Source organism: Phacochoerus africanus, chromosome 15 (assembly GCF_016906955.1).
Source record: "Phacochoerus africanus isolate WHEZ1 chromosome 15, ROS_Pafr_v1, whole genome shotgun sequence".
In the NCBI taxonomy this organism is placed as follows: Eukaryota; Metazoa; Chordata; class Mammalia; order Artiodactyla; family Suidae; genus Phacochoerus; species Phacochoerus africanus.
Genome location: NC_062558.1, coordinates 64036227 through 64051391, shown reverse-complemented (window position 1 = coordinate 64051391; position 15165 = coordinate 64036227). Strand labels below are relative to the sequence as shown.

Below are 15165 nucleotides of genomic sequence, written 5' to 3'. Positions count from 1 at the left end.
CACAGCTACCTGTACCTTTGCCCTCCTTTCAGAGCTTGCTATCCATGGAGGACACTTAGGAGGGTGATAGACCAACTTGACCTGTAGGTGGCCCAGCCCACTCATACCTGCTCACACTTTTTCAGAAATGGAAATCGAGAGACTCAGAGGCTTTTTTCAAATCATACAACCTAGCATTTTGAATGTGTAACTCTCAAAGACAATTTATAAGCAGATGTAAAAAAGCATGTTCAGGAGTTCCCATTGTGGCTCATTGGGTTAAGGACCCGACGTAGTCTCCATGAGGATGAAGGTTCGATCCCTGGCTTCGCTCAGTGGGTTAAGGATCTAGCATTGCCATAAGCTGTGGTGTTAGAGTGGCTGTGGCGTAGGCTTACACCTGCAGCTGATTCATCCCTTAGTCTGGGGACTTCCATATGCTGCAGGTGAATCTACAAAAAGGAAAAAGAAAAGCATGTTCAGAAAAATGTAAAGTTATGAGGTCTTTGCATCACTAATAGTTAGTATTGGCCTAATAAGCTGGAATAGTTTAGTCAATATGACTTTTAGTACTCTTAGTATCTCTTAAATAAGTGCTGGTGAGCAATGCCTATAAACTTTTTTTTTTTTCTTTTTTACGGCTGAACTCGTGATATATGGAAGTTCCCAGGCTAGGGTTCGAATTGGAACTGCAGCTGCCAGTCTACGCCATAGCAATGCCAGATGGGAGCCAAGTCTGTGACCTATATGCCACAGCTTACGACAACGCCAGATCCTTAATTCACTGAGCGAGACGTGGGAACAAACCTACATCCTCATGGATTGTAGTCTGGTTTGTTACCGCTGAGCCATGACAGGAACTCCCAATATAAGCTCTTATTTGAAGATTTTTTTCCATCATGTGGTCACTGTTACATTCAGGTGTTGCTAAGAACATGTAGAACTTAAAATGTTCTCTTAGTGTTAAGACCTCTTCATCTGAATGTTTTCTGCCTGCTGGGAAGAATTTTTCCTTCTCTGGAGGATAACTAGCATGAAAAAGCACAGATGAGTTTATTTATTAAGCAAAGTTCAGCTCAGCAGATATGAGGACCTTCTGTGCACTTTGCTTAGAAAATTTTGGGAAAGAAGAAAACAGTAGTCATAAACAGGTAGATTTGATGCCTCATTATTATTAGCTAGTACAATAGAAAAATCTGGAATAAATTAGTTGAGAATTAGTCATGTAATTCAGCTAATCCTTACACGATGAACAGGATTGCCTGTCATGTGCTAAACATCTTGTTTCCTGTAGTTGGCCCAGTAAAGTTTTCTGTTATTTCTGGAATCGGGGGTGTATTCCTTTGTCAGAAATGTCATTTCTTTTTCCTTTTTGTCTTTTGTCTCTTTAGGGTTGTACCTGAGGCATACGGAGATTCTCAGGCTAAGGATCGAATTGCAGCTGTAGCTGCTGGCCACAGCATAGCCACAGCCGCAGCAATGCAGGATCCAAGCCATGTCTGCGAGCTACACCACAGATCACAGAAATGTGGGATCCTTAACTCACTGAGCAAGGCCAGGGATCAAACCTGCATCCTCGCAGATGCCAGTCAGAATCATTTCCGCTGCACCACAAAGGAAACTCCAAAAATGTCCTTTCTTCCCAAAGCACAGATGCCCTTTTCTAAAGGTTGGATTGGAATGGTAATTGTATTCATTAGCATCCATTTATAATCATAGTGTCTTAGCTCCTGTAATTTAGGGACACTCTCGGGTTCAGATCTCCCCTTCATCCAAATCAGCTTGTGACTTCAGGTGAGTTGTGTGCCCTCTTCTGTGAGGCAGATATAGTATCTAACTTGAGGTTTGATGGGAAGATTGACCTTCCGTTCTGCCTCTCCTCACACTCCATCCGTATTGGGTTTCTTTCATTTCTCTTGTCACGGAGGAAGACACTTTGCTTTACCCTTCTCGGTTCTCCTGGCTGATTTAAGAATGAAATTGACATGAGAGAGATTAACAACAAGAGGTTAATGACACGGGGACATGGGAGAAACCCAGGAACATTCGTCCAAATGGTCGAAAGCCTCACTGAAGCACTGTCTGCAGCGTTAAAGGCAAATGAGGATGTTGTGCGTAGAGGTTTGGGACTGCAGAGGAGGGGGAGGAAGGCAGTTGACACTCACAGGGAAAAGCAAAGGTTAGGTGAACAGGTGTTTGCTGGGCCCTGTGAAGGTGGTGGGACACGCAGAGGAGTTTTGACAGACTTTGCTGGGTTCCTCCCTGTGTGCTTCACCTGTTCCTACTCTAGTTATCTCTAGTGACAGCCCCCTTCCTGAGGGAGGTTTTCTGTCTTTTAGGCAATTTGGGGGAAGGTCAAGGGTTCTTCCTGATTCTTTGGGACCTTAAAAACACTCAGCCTACATTGATCCTCATGCCACAGAGTCCTATTTTAGGATGACAAATTATGTTCCCCTATACTCTAATGCAGAGTCGTTCAGTGTGGACTGCGTAGCATTATAAATAAGTTTATATGGTAACTCAGGACACTGATGTTTTTATAGCGATATATATGACTAGGACAAGTTTTATAAAACAATGTCTGTGTGCTTTGCAGTGATTTCCCATTCAGTCCTTTTTCTTTTTCTTTTTTTTTTTTTTTTAAGCAAAATGTAGGTGACTGCTGACTAAACTAATTTCATAATCCAGTAATGGGTCATGACCGGCAGTTTGAAAATCGTGCTTTGATGGGCCCATTGCTTTCCTGCCCCCAGATCTCCGTGTATCTGTTTCCTCTGCCTGGACCATTTTGTCCCTCTCCTCTCCCATCCCTGTTTACTTATTACCCACTCCCCTCCTGTAGTGAGGTCTGTGCTGTAAAGTGTTTCCACACTGTTCAGTCCTTCTCCCGTCACACTTGGCACACAAACAGCAGTGAAGGGTTAAACAGTCCTTTCTTCCCTGTAGGGTCCCTCTAAGGACAGGAGCAAAATTAACCTCACCTCTGTATCCCTGCTGACTCACCTGGGGTACGCTCTCCAAAAATGGTACCTGCTGCCCTTAAAAGTTTCCATCTAATTTCTATGGTACGTTGCCATCCCTATCCTGCAGCAAAATGAGCCCTGAATGTCTTGCCGCCTTCCTTGACCTGGTGATCCACCTAGTTAATTCATGGATCCGTGTCATCTCTTTCTGCCCGCACTGCAGTTGTTGCACTTGGGTGGCACACATCCTGTGTTAATTCAGCACACCTTTATTACCTGTCTGCCATCTGCCATAAGCCCTGCTAAGGAAGATGACGTTAGGTCGCAGGCCTGGCGGATCCTGGTCTGGGGAGCCCAGCAGAACTATGTACAGTGATGAGGGCTGCTCTGTGAAGTGCTGAAGTGGAGGGGGGCGTGGCATTACTCCTACAGCAGGCTCCCCACCTCCCCAAGCCCCACTGAGAAGGACCTGACACTTGGTTTAATTGTTGTTAATTGACACACATAGGATAGATCGATCTAAGTTCACCTGGTGCAGGGAGATGGGGATGTGCAGGAGAGAGACACTGGAGAGAAGATACACTGTAAAAAGTGGGTGCAGGTACCCCATGGGGAAAAGATGCTCAGAGCAGAGAGGAGAGGTCCTGAATCCCAGTTCTGTGTCCCTGGGCTGGGAAAGAGAAGGGGCTTTGGAAGTCTGCATATGCTGGTCTTTCTGGGGGATGTCTGGTGGAGGGCAGCCGAGTCACAGGACTAGGACACACACAGGGCCACTAGCCAGCATCAGATGACCACAGAGGCTTGACAAGACCCCTGCATCCCAGGAGCCTTGCAGGGCTGTCCCCACCTCTCCCAGTGTCCCTCGCCATCTCTAACTGGAGCAAGTCACAGAGGCTTGGATTTAGAATGAATTTCAATTCCTGGCACCAGTTTTTTGTTTGTTTACCTGCACTCATGGCATACAAAGTCCTTAGGCCAGGGATCGGGCCCCCACCAGAGCAGTGATGATGCCGGATCCTTAACCTGCTGAGCCAGCAGGGAACTCAACCAGATTTCTTTCTTTGTTTTTTTTTTCTTTCCTCCTTTTAGGGCCACACCTGAAGCATAAGGAGGTTCCCAGGCTAGGGGTCGAATCAGAGCTGCAGCTGCCAGCCTATACCACAGCCACAGCAACGAGGGATCTGAGCCACGTCTGTGACTTGACTTTAGCTCACAGCAACACCGGAGCCTTAACCCACTGGAGCAGGGCCAGGGATCAAACCTGTGTCTTCATGGATATCATTACTGCTGAGTCATAACAGGAACTACTTTGTTCAATTTTAAAAAGTGAAATTAGGCAACATTTAGCATATTTTAAGTTCTGTGAAGAAGAAAGGAAAGTTTTAGGTTTCCAGCTCTTAGATCAACGTCTAAATAATACAAACCAACTGACATCCCACTCAGTCCACATACAGTTGGGGTGTTTTTTGTTTGTTTCTGTTTTTCTTTTTGGCTCCCTTGAGGCATATGGAATTCCAGGGATCAGATCTGAGCCACAGCAGCAACAGGGTGTCTTTAACCCACAGTGCTGGGCCTTTATCAAACCTTGGTCCTAGCACTCCAGAGACTCCGAGGATCCTGTTGTGCCACGTGGGAATTCCCACGTACAGTTCTGAGGCTATAGTGACCAACTCTAGATATTCTGTGTTCTTGTGACTTAGCAGTGAGTTAAGTGGCTAGTGGCTCATGTTCAGGTTTGCATCCTTGATTGATACTTGTAGTTGGTGTGAAGTATTTCTTTAGTTCACGGGGAGTATGGCCATGCTGGGTTTTGTGGAAATTCCATTCCTACTAGCAGGTGACCTTGCAGATACTGGCAGTGGGAAGGATCAGTTGCAAAAAAAAAACCATGTTTCTTGAGGATTCATTGGCATTAAGGAGATAAATTTAGTGACCCCTAGGCATATTTGAAGTTTGATTTCAAATCTTAATCACAAATTAGGAAAGTCTTGAAAACTTAAAATATTAAGTGTTTACATTATAAAATTTCACCCATTGGAGTTCCTGCTGTGGTACATTGGGTTAAGGATCCGGGGTTGAGGCACCTGTGGCATAGGCTGCAGCTGTAGCTCGTATTTGAACCTAGGCCTGGGAACTTCTATATGCCATGGGTGCAGCCATTAAAAGAATAATAATAATAAAAATAACCCATTGCTCTTTGAAAAACCTTTGGAAAACGTAGACATAGAAGTACAAAAATGAAAAAAAAATATTACCATAGACAACTGCTATTCACATTTTTTCTTCATCCTCTTCCTCTTTCTTCTTTTTCCTCCCTAACAATAGTATAATTTGCTGCTCTGCTATGATTTTAAAATTCTCAGCATGTGGAAATTCCTGGCGCCAGGATTAAACCTGAGCCATAGCTGTGACCCAAGCCACAGCAGTGACAAGGCCAGATCCTTCACCATAAGGCCACTAGGGAACTCCCGCTGCCCTGCTTTTAATTTTTTAAAATAAAACATCATCTACCTCTGCACATTTAGACGAGCTGCACAGGGGCATGGCCAGATGTAATCATAGTAAACTCTGAAGTCAGCTTGAGGTGGGGGGGATTTGACTGCAGCAAGTCCTTGAGGATGAATGTGTGCGTCACTTGAATCTGGAGTATAAACATCCCACCTACTGTTTATTGGGGAGGGGTGGGAAAAGCCTCGGAGCCTAGCTGGAAAATAAGTGGGGTTATATGCTTTGGTAGCATGCAAACCAGGGACAACAGGTGCTGCTTAGGAAGCTTCGGCAGGCTTTCTTCAGTCGATTTGTAATCCAGGAGCTGTCAGGATGTCACGAAGTCAACTGAGAGATCTCCCCTGCAGACCTGTGGGAGTAAACGCCGAGCTCTGCCCGGGACACGATCAGTCTCTGCAGGAATGCTGTAAAAATCCCCCAGAATTCCTTCGTTAGGCCCAAAGTCCATTCGTTTCTTTCTGACCAGAATAAGAATTTGGTTTTGACTTAGAAAAGGTGGTCTTTTTAGCTAAACATGCACAGTATGTTAATGAATAGCCAACAAATCCTACATCTCTGAGGAAGTGGATGGATGTGGTGATGACTAGAAAGAAACAATTTCTTGCTTTTTGTGTTTTTTTGTTTTTTTTTTGTTTTTGTTTTTGTTTTTACAGCCGCACCTTCGACATATGAAGTTCCTGGGGTAGGGGGGCCTGCACTACGGCCATGGCAACACCGCATCCATGACCTGCGCTGCAGCTTGTGGCAAAACCAGATCCTTAACCCACTGAACGAGGCCAGGGATCAAACCTGCATCCTCATGAATACTAGTCAGGTTCTTAATAGGAGCTCCAAGAAATGATTTCTTTTTTCCAGGAAACTTCCATTTAGGATAAAGCACATGGAGAGAAGTTTCCCTAACATTGTTTTCTTAAAGAGGCTTATTTTAGATAATGAGCTTATGGTAGTCATTGCTGTGATACTGTGATATAAGTTTATTGGTTCACTCCATATTTTAGATATGTAAATTAACATCCTAAATTAACATATATTCTATTAGGAAATGGTTAATTTTTAAGATTAGATAACTTAAAATTTTGTGTTACAAAAATAGTAGATGTTTATTAAAAAATTGGGTGGGGGCAGGGAAAAGTAGAAGGGTAAATTACCACCAGTATTGCTTATACCCTAGGCCAGCCCTATTTATGTTGCTATGTAGTTCTTTATGGTTTTTGGGGGTTTTTTTTTGCATCTTTTCTCTATCAGTTTATTTCTTTTTCTTCCCCTTCTTTCTATGGCAGCACCTGCGGCATATGGAAGTTCCTGGGGTCAGGGGTCAAATCAGAGCTGCAGCTGCTGGCCTATGCCATTGGTATAGCAACACTGGATCTGAGCCACATCTGCAGCCTATGCTATAGCTGCAGCAACACCGGTCCTTAACCTACTGAGCGAGGCCAGGGATTGAACCTACATCCTCACTGATACTATGTCAGGTTCTTAACCTGCTGAGCCACAACGGGAACTCCTATCAGTTTATCTCTTATGCACATAGATCACGTTCTTTTCAGCTGTAATATTGGACCTCCTGGACTTGAAAGTGCTCATCCTTTCTGTTCTTTTCTCCTGCTCTTCACCGATGAACTTCAGTTGCCTCTTTCTGGGCTCAGCATTGCATGAACCTGTGTGTAATAACCCTAGAACTTGCTTTTAATTCTGAAGCCAGCCACAGCTTGACTAATCAAATAGGTACCTCTGGGACTCTGTGGTCTATGAACACCTGTCTTAATTTATCTATAACACAGATTGGCTGCTCTATTTCTTTAAAAAAATTTTTTTGTTTGTTTTTCCCTGAAGTCAAAGGTCAGATGTCTTCCAGCCTAGGAGAATTCCCAGGGCTGAGCAAAACTCCCCTGATTGTATGAACAGACACCAACAGAGGCGGTGTTTAAGTTTTACCTAACTTGTCTCTGTTGCTTTCATTTGTGAGGGCTTTGCCATGGAGCTGAAACCGTTGTTTATGGTTCTCAGCTCTTTTCACGTCATTTGCACACAGTATGTTTAAATAGTCCCTTCATGAATCCTATTAGTCATTTCCTATGTGTAAGGAAAACCTTGATCAACTCAAATGTACTGGCAAAGTAGGCTGATGGAATGAGGGAAGATCTTTTACTGTCTCTACTCTCGTGGTAGAAACAAAACTGTCTTGGCCCGCTTGGGGTGTTATTACAAATAACACACACTGGCTTATAAACAACTGGAATTTATTTCTCACAGTTTTAAAAGTTGGAGGTCCAGGATCAGGCTGCCAGCTTGATGGAGTTCTGATCATTATTACTGATTTTTTATGTCCTGCATTAGTAGCACAGAGCAGCAAGCTGCAAGGTCATTAAGGACTGTGTAGAAAGGACACCAATCCCATTTCCCCACCCTCCCGCCCCCCATCAACTAAACGTAATTATCTCCCAAAGGCCCCACCTTCAAATCACACTGGGGATTTAGGCTTCAACATGTGAGTTTTCGACACAAACATTCAGTCCATTGCAAAAACGATGTTCATTTTTTTGACTTGGGTTTAGTCATTTTCTGAATATTATACTGTTTATTTTCCCAGGTAATTCTCTTTTTTTTTTTTTTTGGCTACACCTGTGGCATGCGGAAGTTCCCAGACCAGGGATCGAACCTGCACTGTAACAGCATCCAGAGCTGCAGTGGTTACAATGTCAGACCTTTAACCCACTGAGCCACCAGGGAATTCCTAGTAATTGTGGTGCACTTCAGGGTCTCCACTTTGAACATCTATGGTGTTATGTAATAAACTGATAGGAAATTGGGCTGAGCTGTTTTTGGCCTGCAGATGCTACCTAGCTAGGAAGGTTTTTGAGAATTGTGTTAATCTCCGGCACCCACTTGTTTACTTAGGATTTGCCCCTTTCTCTTAAAAAAAAAAAAAAAAAAAAAGCATTTAGCCTGCTAATAATAGTTTGGTTGATGCAGGTCTTAGAGTGCTCTGCTATTTATTTTTAAATATCAGGTACACTTCTTGCATCATCATCGTTCTAAGTGCTTTTATGTTCTGTTGTTAGAAACTTCACATCTGTGTTCTCTGTAAATGTTAGCCATTATTTCATGGGATTTCCCCTCTCTATCTTCTTGGATTAGTTGTCATAGGCTGTCTTCCAAAATTTCTTTCTTAAGACAGATGTTTGGGGTTCGAAATATATTTTCCCATAGAAATAATGATAATATGGCAGTTAGACTAAAATTTCTCAAAGCAGATTGAAAAGATCCACTAAAACCCTTTCCTAGCTCTATAGTTGAGCACAGTGGTCATGCTAAAGTTCTCATCAGGCTTTTTTTTTTTTTTTTGCCAAGTATTCCTCTCCCCCACCTCTGTCTCCATCCCAGCATCATCATGGTTCTCTTTAAGTGGGAAAATTCAGGAGTTCCCTGGTGGCCTAGCAGTTAAGGACCCAGCATTGCTACTGCTGTGGCATGGGTTCTATCCCTGGTCTGCAAACTTCTACATGCCATGGGCTTGGCCGAAAAAAAGAAAAAAATAAAATAAATGGGAAAATGCTATAATGAAAAAGAAATGTAGTGATGTTGGGAGCCATCTCTTGGCTGGCTCTCTCCCTTTTCTGCGGTCTTTGGTGGTGTCTGCCCACTGAAAAGACACAGCTAGGATGGGCTGTGAATTCATAGGAACCAGCTAATAATAGTTTGGCTATTTTTATACATTGTTTATCCATTGACGTTTTATATTTATTTGGAGAACATGGTAAGAACTCGGTGCGATGTTAATTGACTTTCAGTGGGAAAGAGAGATGTTGAAGGAAGAGTTTGGCTGACAGTCCATTGACCCCACAGCAGGACAAAGGCTTTCAAATGAATATTCCGCAGATCAGATGTATCTGTTGGTGTTGTGTGCTCACGGAGCAAGCAGTTCGAAGGGGCTTAAGTTAGCCTCAGAATCTGATGTTTGGTGTTGGAAGAGTGGGTACCTGTTGTGTGAACACTGAATAAAAAAAGCCGTCAGAGATTATTAGGTGATAGATAGGCGAGAGTATTACATATAGAGATCAGCACAGCAAAAGCCATGCCTCCCTGGGCTGCGGTTTCCGTCCCAGCAAGGCTCTCTGACTTCTGAGACTGTAAATTTAACATGCACTGTCTGATTTGAAGGTTGTTTGCTATCAGGGTAATGCAGGCACTGAAAATGTACTTCTCTCTGAATTGACTGGTAAGACTGTTGTGGACTGTGGCCATAAATATCTAGGTTATGGGATTAGATGGAAAGGAGATGAAAGGGCAGCTCTGATAAAGAACTTGAGGGAAAATTGATCATAATCACAATACCATTCTGATTTCTCTGGTCTTTAGTGTCAGTGAGAGCTCCTGAACGATGCTGAAAAGTTAAGATTTTTTTTTTTTTTAATGGAAAAAACAATGCTAGAAACCCTGTTCTTTCTAAGGCTAGGGAGAATATGGGATCCCATAGCACTGCCAGCTGTGTAATGAAATACCCACATCTAAGCTGCTGCTCTGGGGCTTCCTGTGATTCCTGCTTCATGGAAATAAAGTAGTGGAGCATAGTGGTATAGCAAACCCAAGTTTCACCCCTGGAAGCCTTGGTTCGCCAAAGTGGGCAGTAAATGGATAGCTGGTAGTTTTGCCAACAGGTGCCAGAAAAGAGCTGAGATTCATGTTCATTTTCAGCTCCTGTTTCTTCTGCTCTCTTAGTTGTTTCTGCATTCTCTCAAAGTCACTAGGCCACCCCCTACTCCACTACTCCCAAGAATTACTGGGTAGCATACCCCAAATCCTACTTTCTCCTCAAGATCTTCTATACTTGCTGGCTGGCCAGGACTCAGCTTTTGGCCACCAAGGTGACCAATAGCCATTCCTGTTCCTGTGGTTTCACTTTTCCTGTGTTCTGCCATCTCCCAGGCTAGTGGTTTCCTCAGCTCTAAAATGAAAGGTTGGGAGTTCCCGACATGGCTCAGTGGAAACGAATCTGACTAGCATCCATGAGGACGCAGGTTCGATCCCTGGCCTTGCTCAGTGGGTTAAAGATCTGGTGTCACCATGAGATATGGTGTAGGTCGCAGACACAGCTTGGATCTAGCGCTTCTGTGGCTGTGGTGTAGGCCGGTGCTATAGCTCTCCTTCAACCCCTACCTAGCCTGGGGACCTCCATGTGTTGCAAGGGCAGCCCCAAAAGACAAAAAATAAGTAAATAAATAAAATGAAAGTGTGGATTCAGATGATTTACCTTGCTGCTTCCAGCTCTAAAAATCTAACTGAGCTAGCTCAGACTGAAAACAGCTGCTATGTTGAGATTGACAAAGGATGATAATAGAAGGGTTGGCCCTCAAAGGGACCTCAGAGGTCATTGAGGCCAACCTTCTCATTTCATAGATGAGGGCAGGTGCATACCTGCCTAAAGCCACATGCCAAGTAAATTATATATGGGTAAAGATAGCTTTGTTCTGATTTTGCTTTTCAGGGTTATTGATTATCATGGTGCATGATTATTCTAAAATTAAAAGTCCTTGGGCCTAAGTTTCTCTGCTAGGCATCTCTGTTATGACATGATGCCTTGCTTGAATTTTTTTCTTGCCTACCAGGTACCCTCTATCATGCTTTAGTTGAACATGGGACTAGGGTCCTTAAAGGGTGAATGCCTTGGAATTATCTTCCTTTAAACAAACTGAATTGTACTTCAAAGCTTGGCCACAATGTGATTAGCACCAGGGATCATGAAGTGTCACAGGAGGTATGAAGTGTTCTGGGCTTCCCTTCCTTGCTGTGGGCAGGGACTGTGTTTAACATCTTGAGGAGCATTTGTGCATCAGCCCACTCCCAGCTTCACAGCACACAATACTTCCAACATATTCTGACTCCCTTGCCCCATGCAAAGAAAATATCTTGAAGCTGTTCTTTTTTTTTTTTTCAGGTGGTTGTGTGATCTTGGCTTATTCCCTTGCTGTATAAGGTCTGCTTTGGTTGCTTTAAAAGACTATATTTTGTCCATGATATTGGTTTCACTTTACTGTAAATATAAGTATCTTTGATCAATGAGGAACTTGCCTCTGTAACTGCTAAAGAAATAGAAACTCTGCTACTTTGACATCTTTGTAGCTGTGCAATCAAAGAGTGTTAGTGATTGAAAAGATAAATTGCTTTTGGTTTTGGAGAGACAGCATCGGGGGCCTTAACATAACCTTTTTCTCTTTTAAAAAAGATTCCTATTAGGAGTTCCCACTGTGGTACAGCTGGTCCAGCGTCTTGTGTTTTCTCTATAGTGGCTCAGGTCACTGCAGGAGTCTCAGGTTTGATCCCCAGCTGGTGCAGTGGATTAAGGATCCATTGTTGACACGGCTGTGGCGTAGGTCCAAGCTACAGCTTGGATTCAATCCCTAGCCCCAAATATTCCATGTGCCATAGGGGCAGCCAAAAAAAAAAGTTAAAGTAAAAACTTTTTTTTTTAATTAAAATTACTTAATAGCTCAAGCACATAGGCAAGTACAAAGAATAATATAACACATTCCCTCTACCTGTCGCTATGAAATATATTTATCATTGCACTTTCTGTCTCCCTCACCAGCCCTCTTTTTCTTCATATCTCTGTCACTCTCTACCAAAGTTTGTCCTTTATTTTGTTTACTGTCTTGAAGCCCACTCAAATGTTACTTTCCTGAGGGGTATACATTTTGGACTCCTTGGTTTCTGCTACATCCTATTAACCCAGGATCTGGCATCGTTCCCAGTATCTGCATATTGTTCTATATGAAGTGATTAAATTAATTGCTTCCCGTATTGCTGCTTTTTATGAAGTAGAATGCAGTTTGGGCTTCCCTCTACAACACCTGCCTTTCCCCAAATCCAATTTTCTTTTTCCTCTACCTCTCCGAAGTTAACCAGTATTGTGAATTTCGTGTTTATCCTTTTTATGCCTATTTTTGTAACTTAGTACAAATTTATGTGCACCCATTCGCCACTATGTAGAATTGTCTTCAGGTGTTTGAGTTATGATGGAAAAGGTAATAGAACCTAGAAACTTTCTGATTTAACGTTGTACCACATGCAGGACTAGGGGAACAAACCCAGATAAGCCCTGGTTCAACTGATAAAGCAGAACTTCTCAAACCCTCCTTAAGGAAGACTTTCCATGTGCCTTGAATAAATGTTGAAACAACCACTGTGATTTGAGTACCAGGGAGCAGTTAAGCTTTAACATCAAAGAATGAACCTGTCTTGGTTTCTCAGAGTTTAAGAACTATGTGCACTTAATGTAACTGTGCCAGGAAATTGGCCATTTATTTGCAGTTTTCTCCATGGAAAGGGGTCCTAACAGTCCAATCAAAAAATCTAATGAACCAAATTTAAGTGGCCAGCAATTCTCAGTAGAACTTTTTTTTTCTCCTTTAGTTGAGACGAGAGAAGATCGACCTTGAAAACACCCTCGAACAAGAACAGGAAGCACTAGTTAATCGTCTCTGGAAAAGGATGGATAAACTTGAAGCTGAAAAGCGGTTTGTTTAGTCTTGCTGTTCAGTATTGTGTATGTGTTGGGTGGTAGGGGCAGCAGATACTGTGCTGGGTGTGACTGAGGAATAACAGTAGATATTTAATTCCTTGGTTAATGCACATTATTTTAATTTGACAAGTGAAAAAAATGTTGAAAGCCTTCTGAACTGCTGAAAGCCTATCTTCATATTAGCCACTTCTTTGTTTCTCTCTTACTGTCCCAGTAGAATTTCTCTTCATTTGGTGTTAAAGGTTATGAAAAAAATTAATTAAGGAGCTGTTGTTTGCCTCATTATTATTATTATTATTGTTCTGGAGGATGGTAGCAGTTTCAGTGTTTTACCTTACTGAGATGGCTTCCCCAGTTATTTTCTGCTTTTTTTTTTTCCTTAGGGCCACATGTGAGGCATAATGGAAGTTTCCAGGCTAGGGGTCTACAGCTGCCGGCCTACACCACAGCCACATGAACACCAGATCTGAGCTGCATCTGCAACCTACACCACAGTTCACTGTGATGCCAGATCCTTAATCCACTGAGCAAGGCCAGGGTCAAACCCACATCCTCATGGATACCAGTCGGGTTTGTTACTGCTGAACCACAACAGCAACTCCTCCCCCAGTTATTTTCTGAAGTACTTAGACTAGGAGCTATGTTGTGTGAATTATCATACATCTCTAGAATGTACTTCATTAGGAAGACTGGAATTTTAATAGAAAAATTATCACCTATGTGTTTTAAGACTTACTGTAAAGAAAGACTTGTGCGTATTTAAAATTAGGGTTCTTGGTGTTAAATGTGCATACATGGATATGAAATACTCAGCAGCACACATTTCTTGAACCCTTCGTGCAAGATCCATTCAGGCCCTTAGATTTAAATACTGTGTTCTTTAGGGCTGGTAGGGCAGGGATCCAGTAGTGGTGAGGAGGTTCTGTAGGCAGAACGTGTGTATGTGTGGAAAGGGTGTTCCTTGAAAATGTTCACGAATTTACTTTACCAGGACCTTTTATTTGCTAACCAAAGCCATTTTGCCATAGGTCTTTGGTTTGGATGAACATCCATAAATTGAGTTCATCTTAAGATTTGCAAAATAGAATCGTACCACACGCTTTAAGAAAAATGAAAATTCAAGATGCCTTTATAGGAAATTATTCAAGTAGTAGTTGAATCAGCTATGTTTTGCCTCATTGTGGTATGAATAAACTGAATCAGAAGAAGCTGTTTATGTAATAAATGTAGGGACCATTACCATATTTAACATACTAGCTTTCTCAGAAGGCCAGGCCTGACGGTAATTCACAGTTTGCACGTGGATAAACTCAAAGGTTAAAAAGTTCAAAACCAAACTAAACCAAAAGCTTCCCAGCAGTTTTTAGAGATCCATTGCCAGTCTGTCTTCCTTTGCAGAAAGCCACTTGGAGGTTTTATATATTTAAGTACCAAATTATTGCACTGAACAGTATGACACTGTTATTTTGTAGAATATTAATGTTTTAGGTGCTTCAAACTAATGATAATTGGTAGAGAAGGTGGCACCATCAATTATTAACCCAATAAATTTTTTATTTTTGTTATTTTAAATCTTCTCACCTTTACTGAACCAAAGGGGCTTCAGTCCAGTTTGCCATGAACTTGGGGTTAGTTTTTGTTGTTGTTGTTGTTGTATTTTGGCCACACCTTGGCATGCAGACGTTCCTGGACCAGGGATCAAATCTGAGGCGTAGCAGTGACAACGCAGGACCCTTAACCCACTGAGCCACCAGGAGACTCAAGATTCATTTTTCAGGAGGGAAGTTTAGAAGTGGGTCTCTTTATATGATGCTATCCTCCAACGAGAGTGATAGTCTGTAGTTTGTAAATTTCAGCTGAAAGCATTGAGAGTAAAATTCCCTCAGTAGCCCCACAGCCTCAAACCCAAAGCATGGAACGTTTAGTCAGTGGGACATTGCTTGCCCATTTTATCTCCAGCACAATGCTCAGAAGCCAGTGTTAGAGGAGTTCCCATTGTGGCTCAGAGGGTTTAAGAGCCTGACATAGTGTCCAACAGGATGTGTGTTGGTCCCTGGCCTCGCCCAGTGGATCAAGGATCTGGCATTGCCGCCAAGCTGAGGCTTAGATCGAAGATGCAGCTCAGATCTAGTGTTACTGTGGCTGTGACGTAGTCCTGCAGCTGCAGTGCCAATTCAAACCCTGACCCAGGAACTT

The 15165-nt window shown here is 42.7% G+C and overlaps 1 protein-coding gene across 1 annotated transcript in view; it reads left to right on the top strand.

Moving 5' to 3' along the window:
- The window catches only part of CCDC6 (coiled-coil domain containing 6), a 124474-nt gene that overhangs the window by 84304 nt on the left and 25005 nt on the right, over positions 1-15165 (top strand). Inside the window, exon 4 of the mRNA XM_047762169.1 lies at positions 12861-12964. Coding sequence (XP_047618125.1) covers positions 12861-12964 — 104 coding nt within the window. The remainder of the gene's footprint in view (positions 1-12860; positions 12965-15165) is intronic.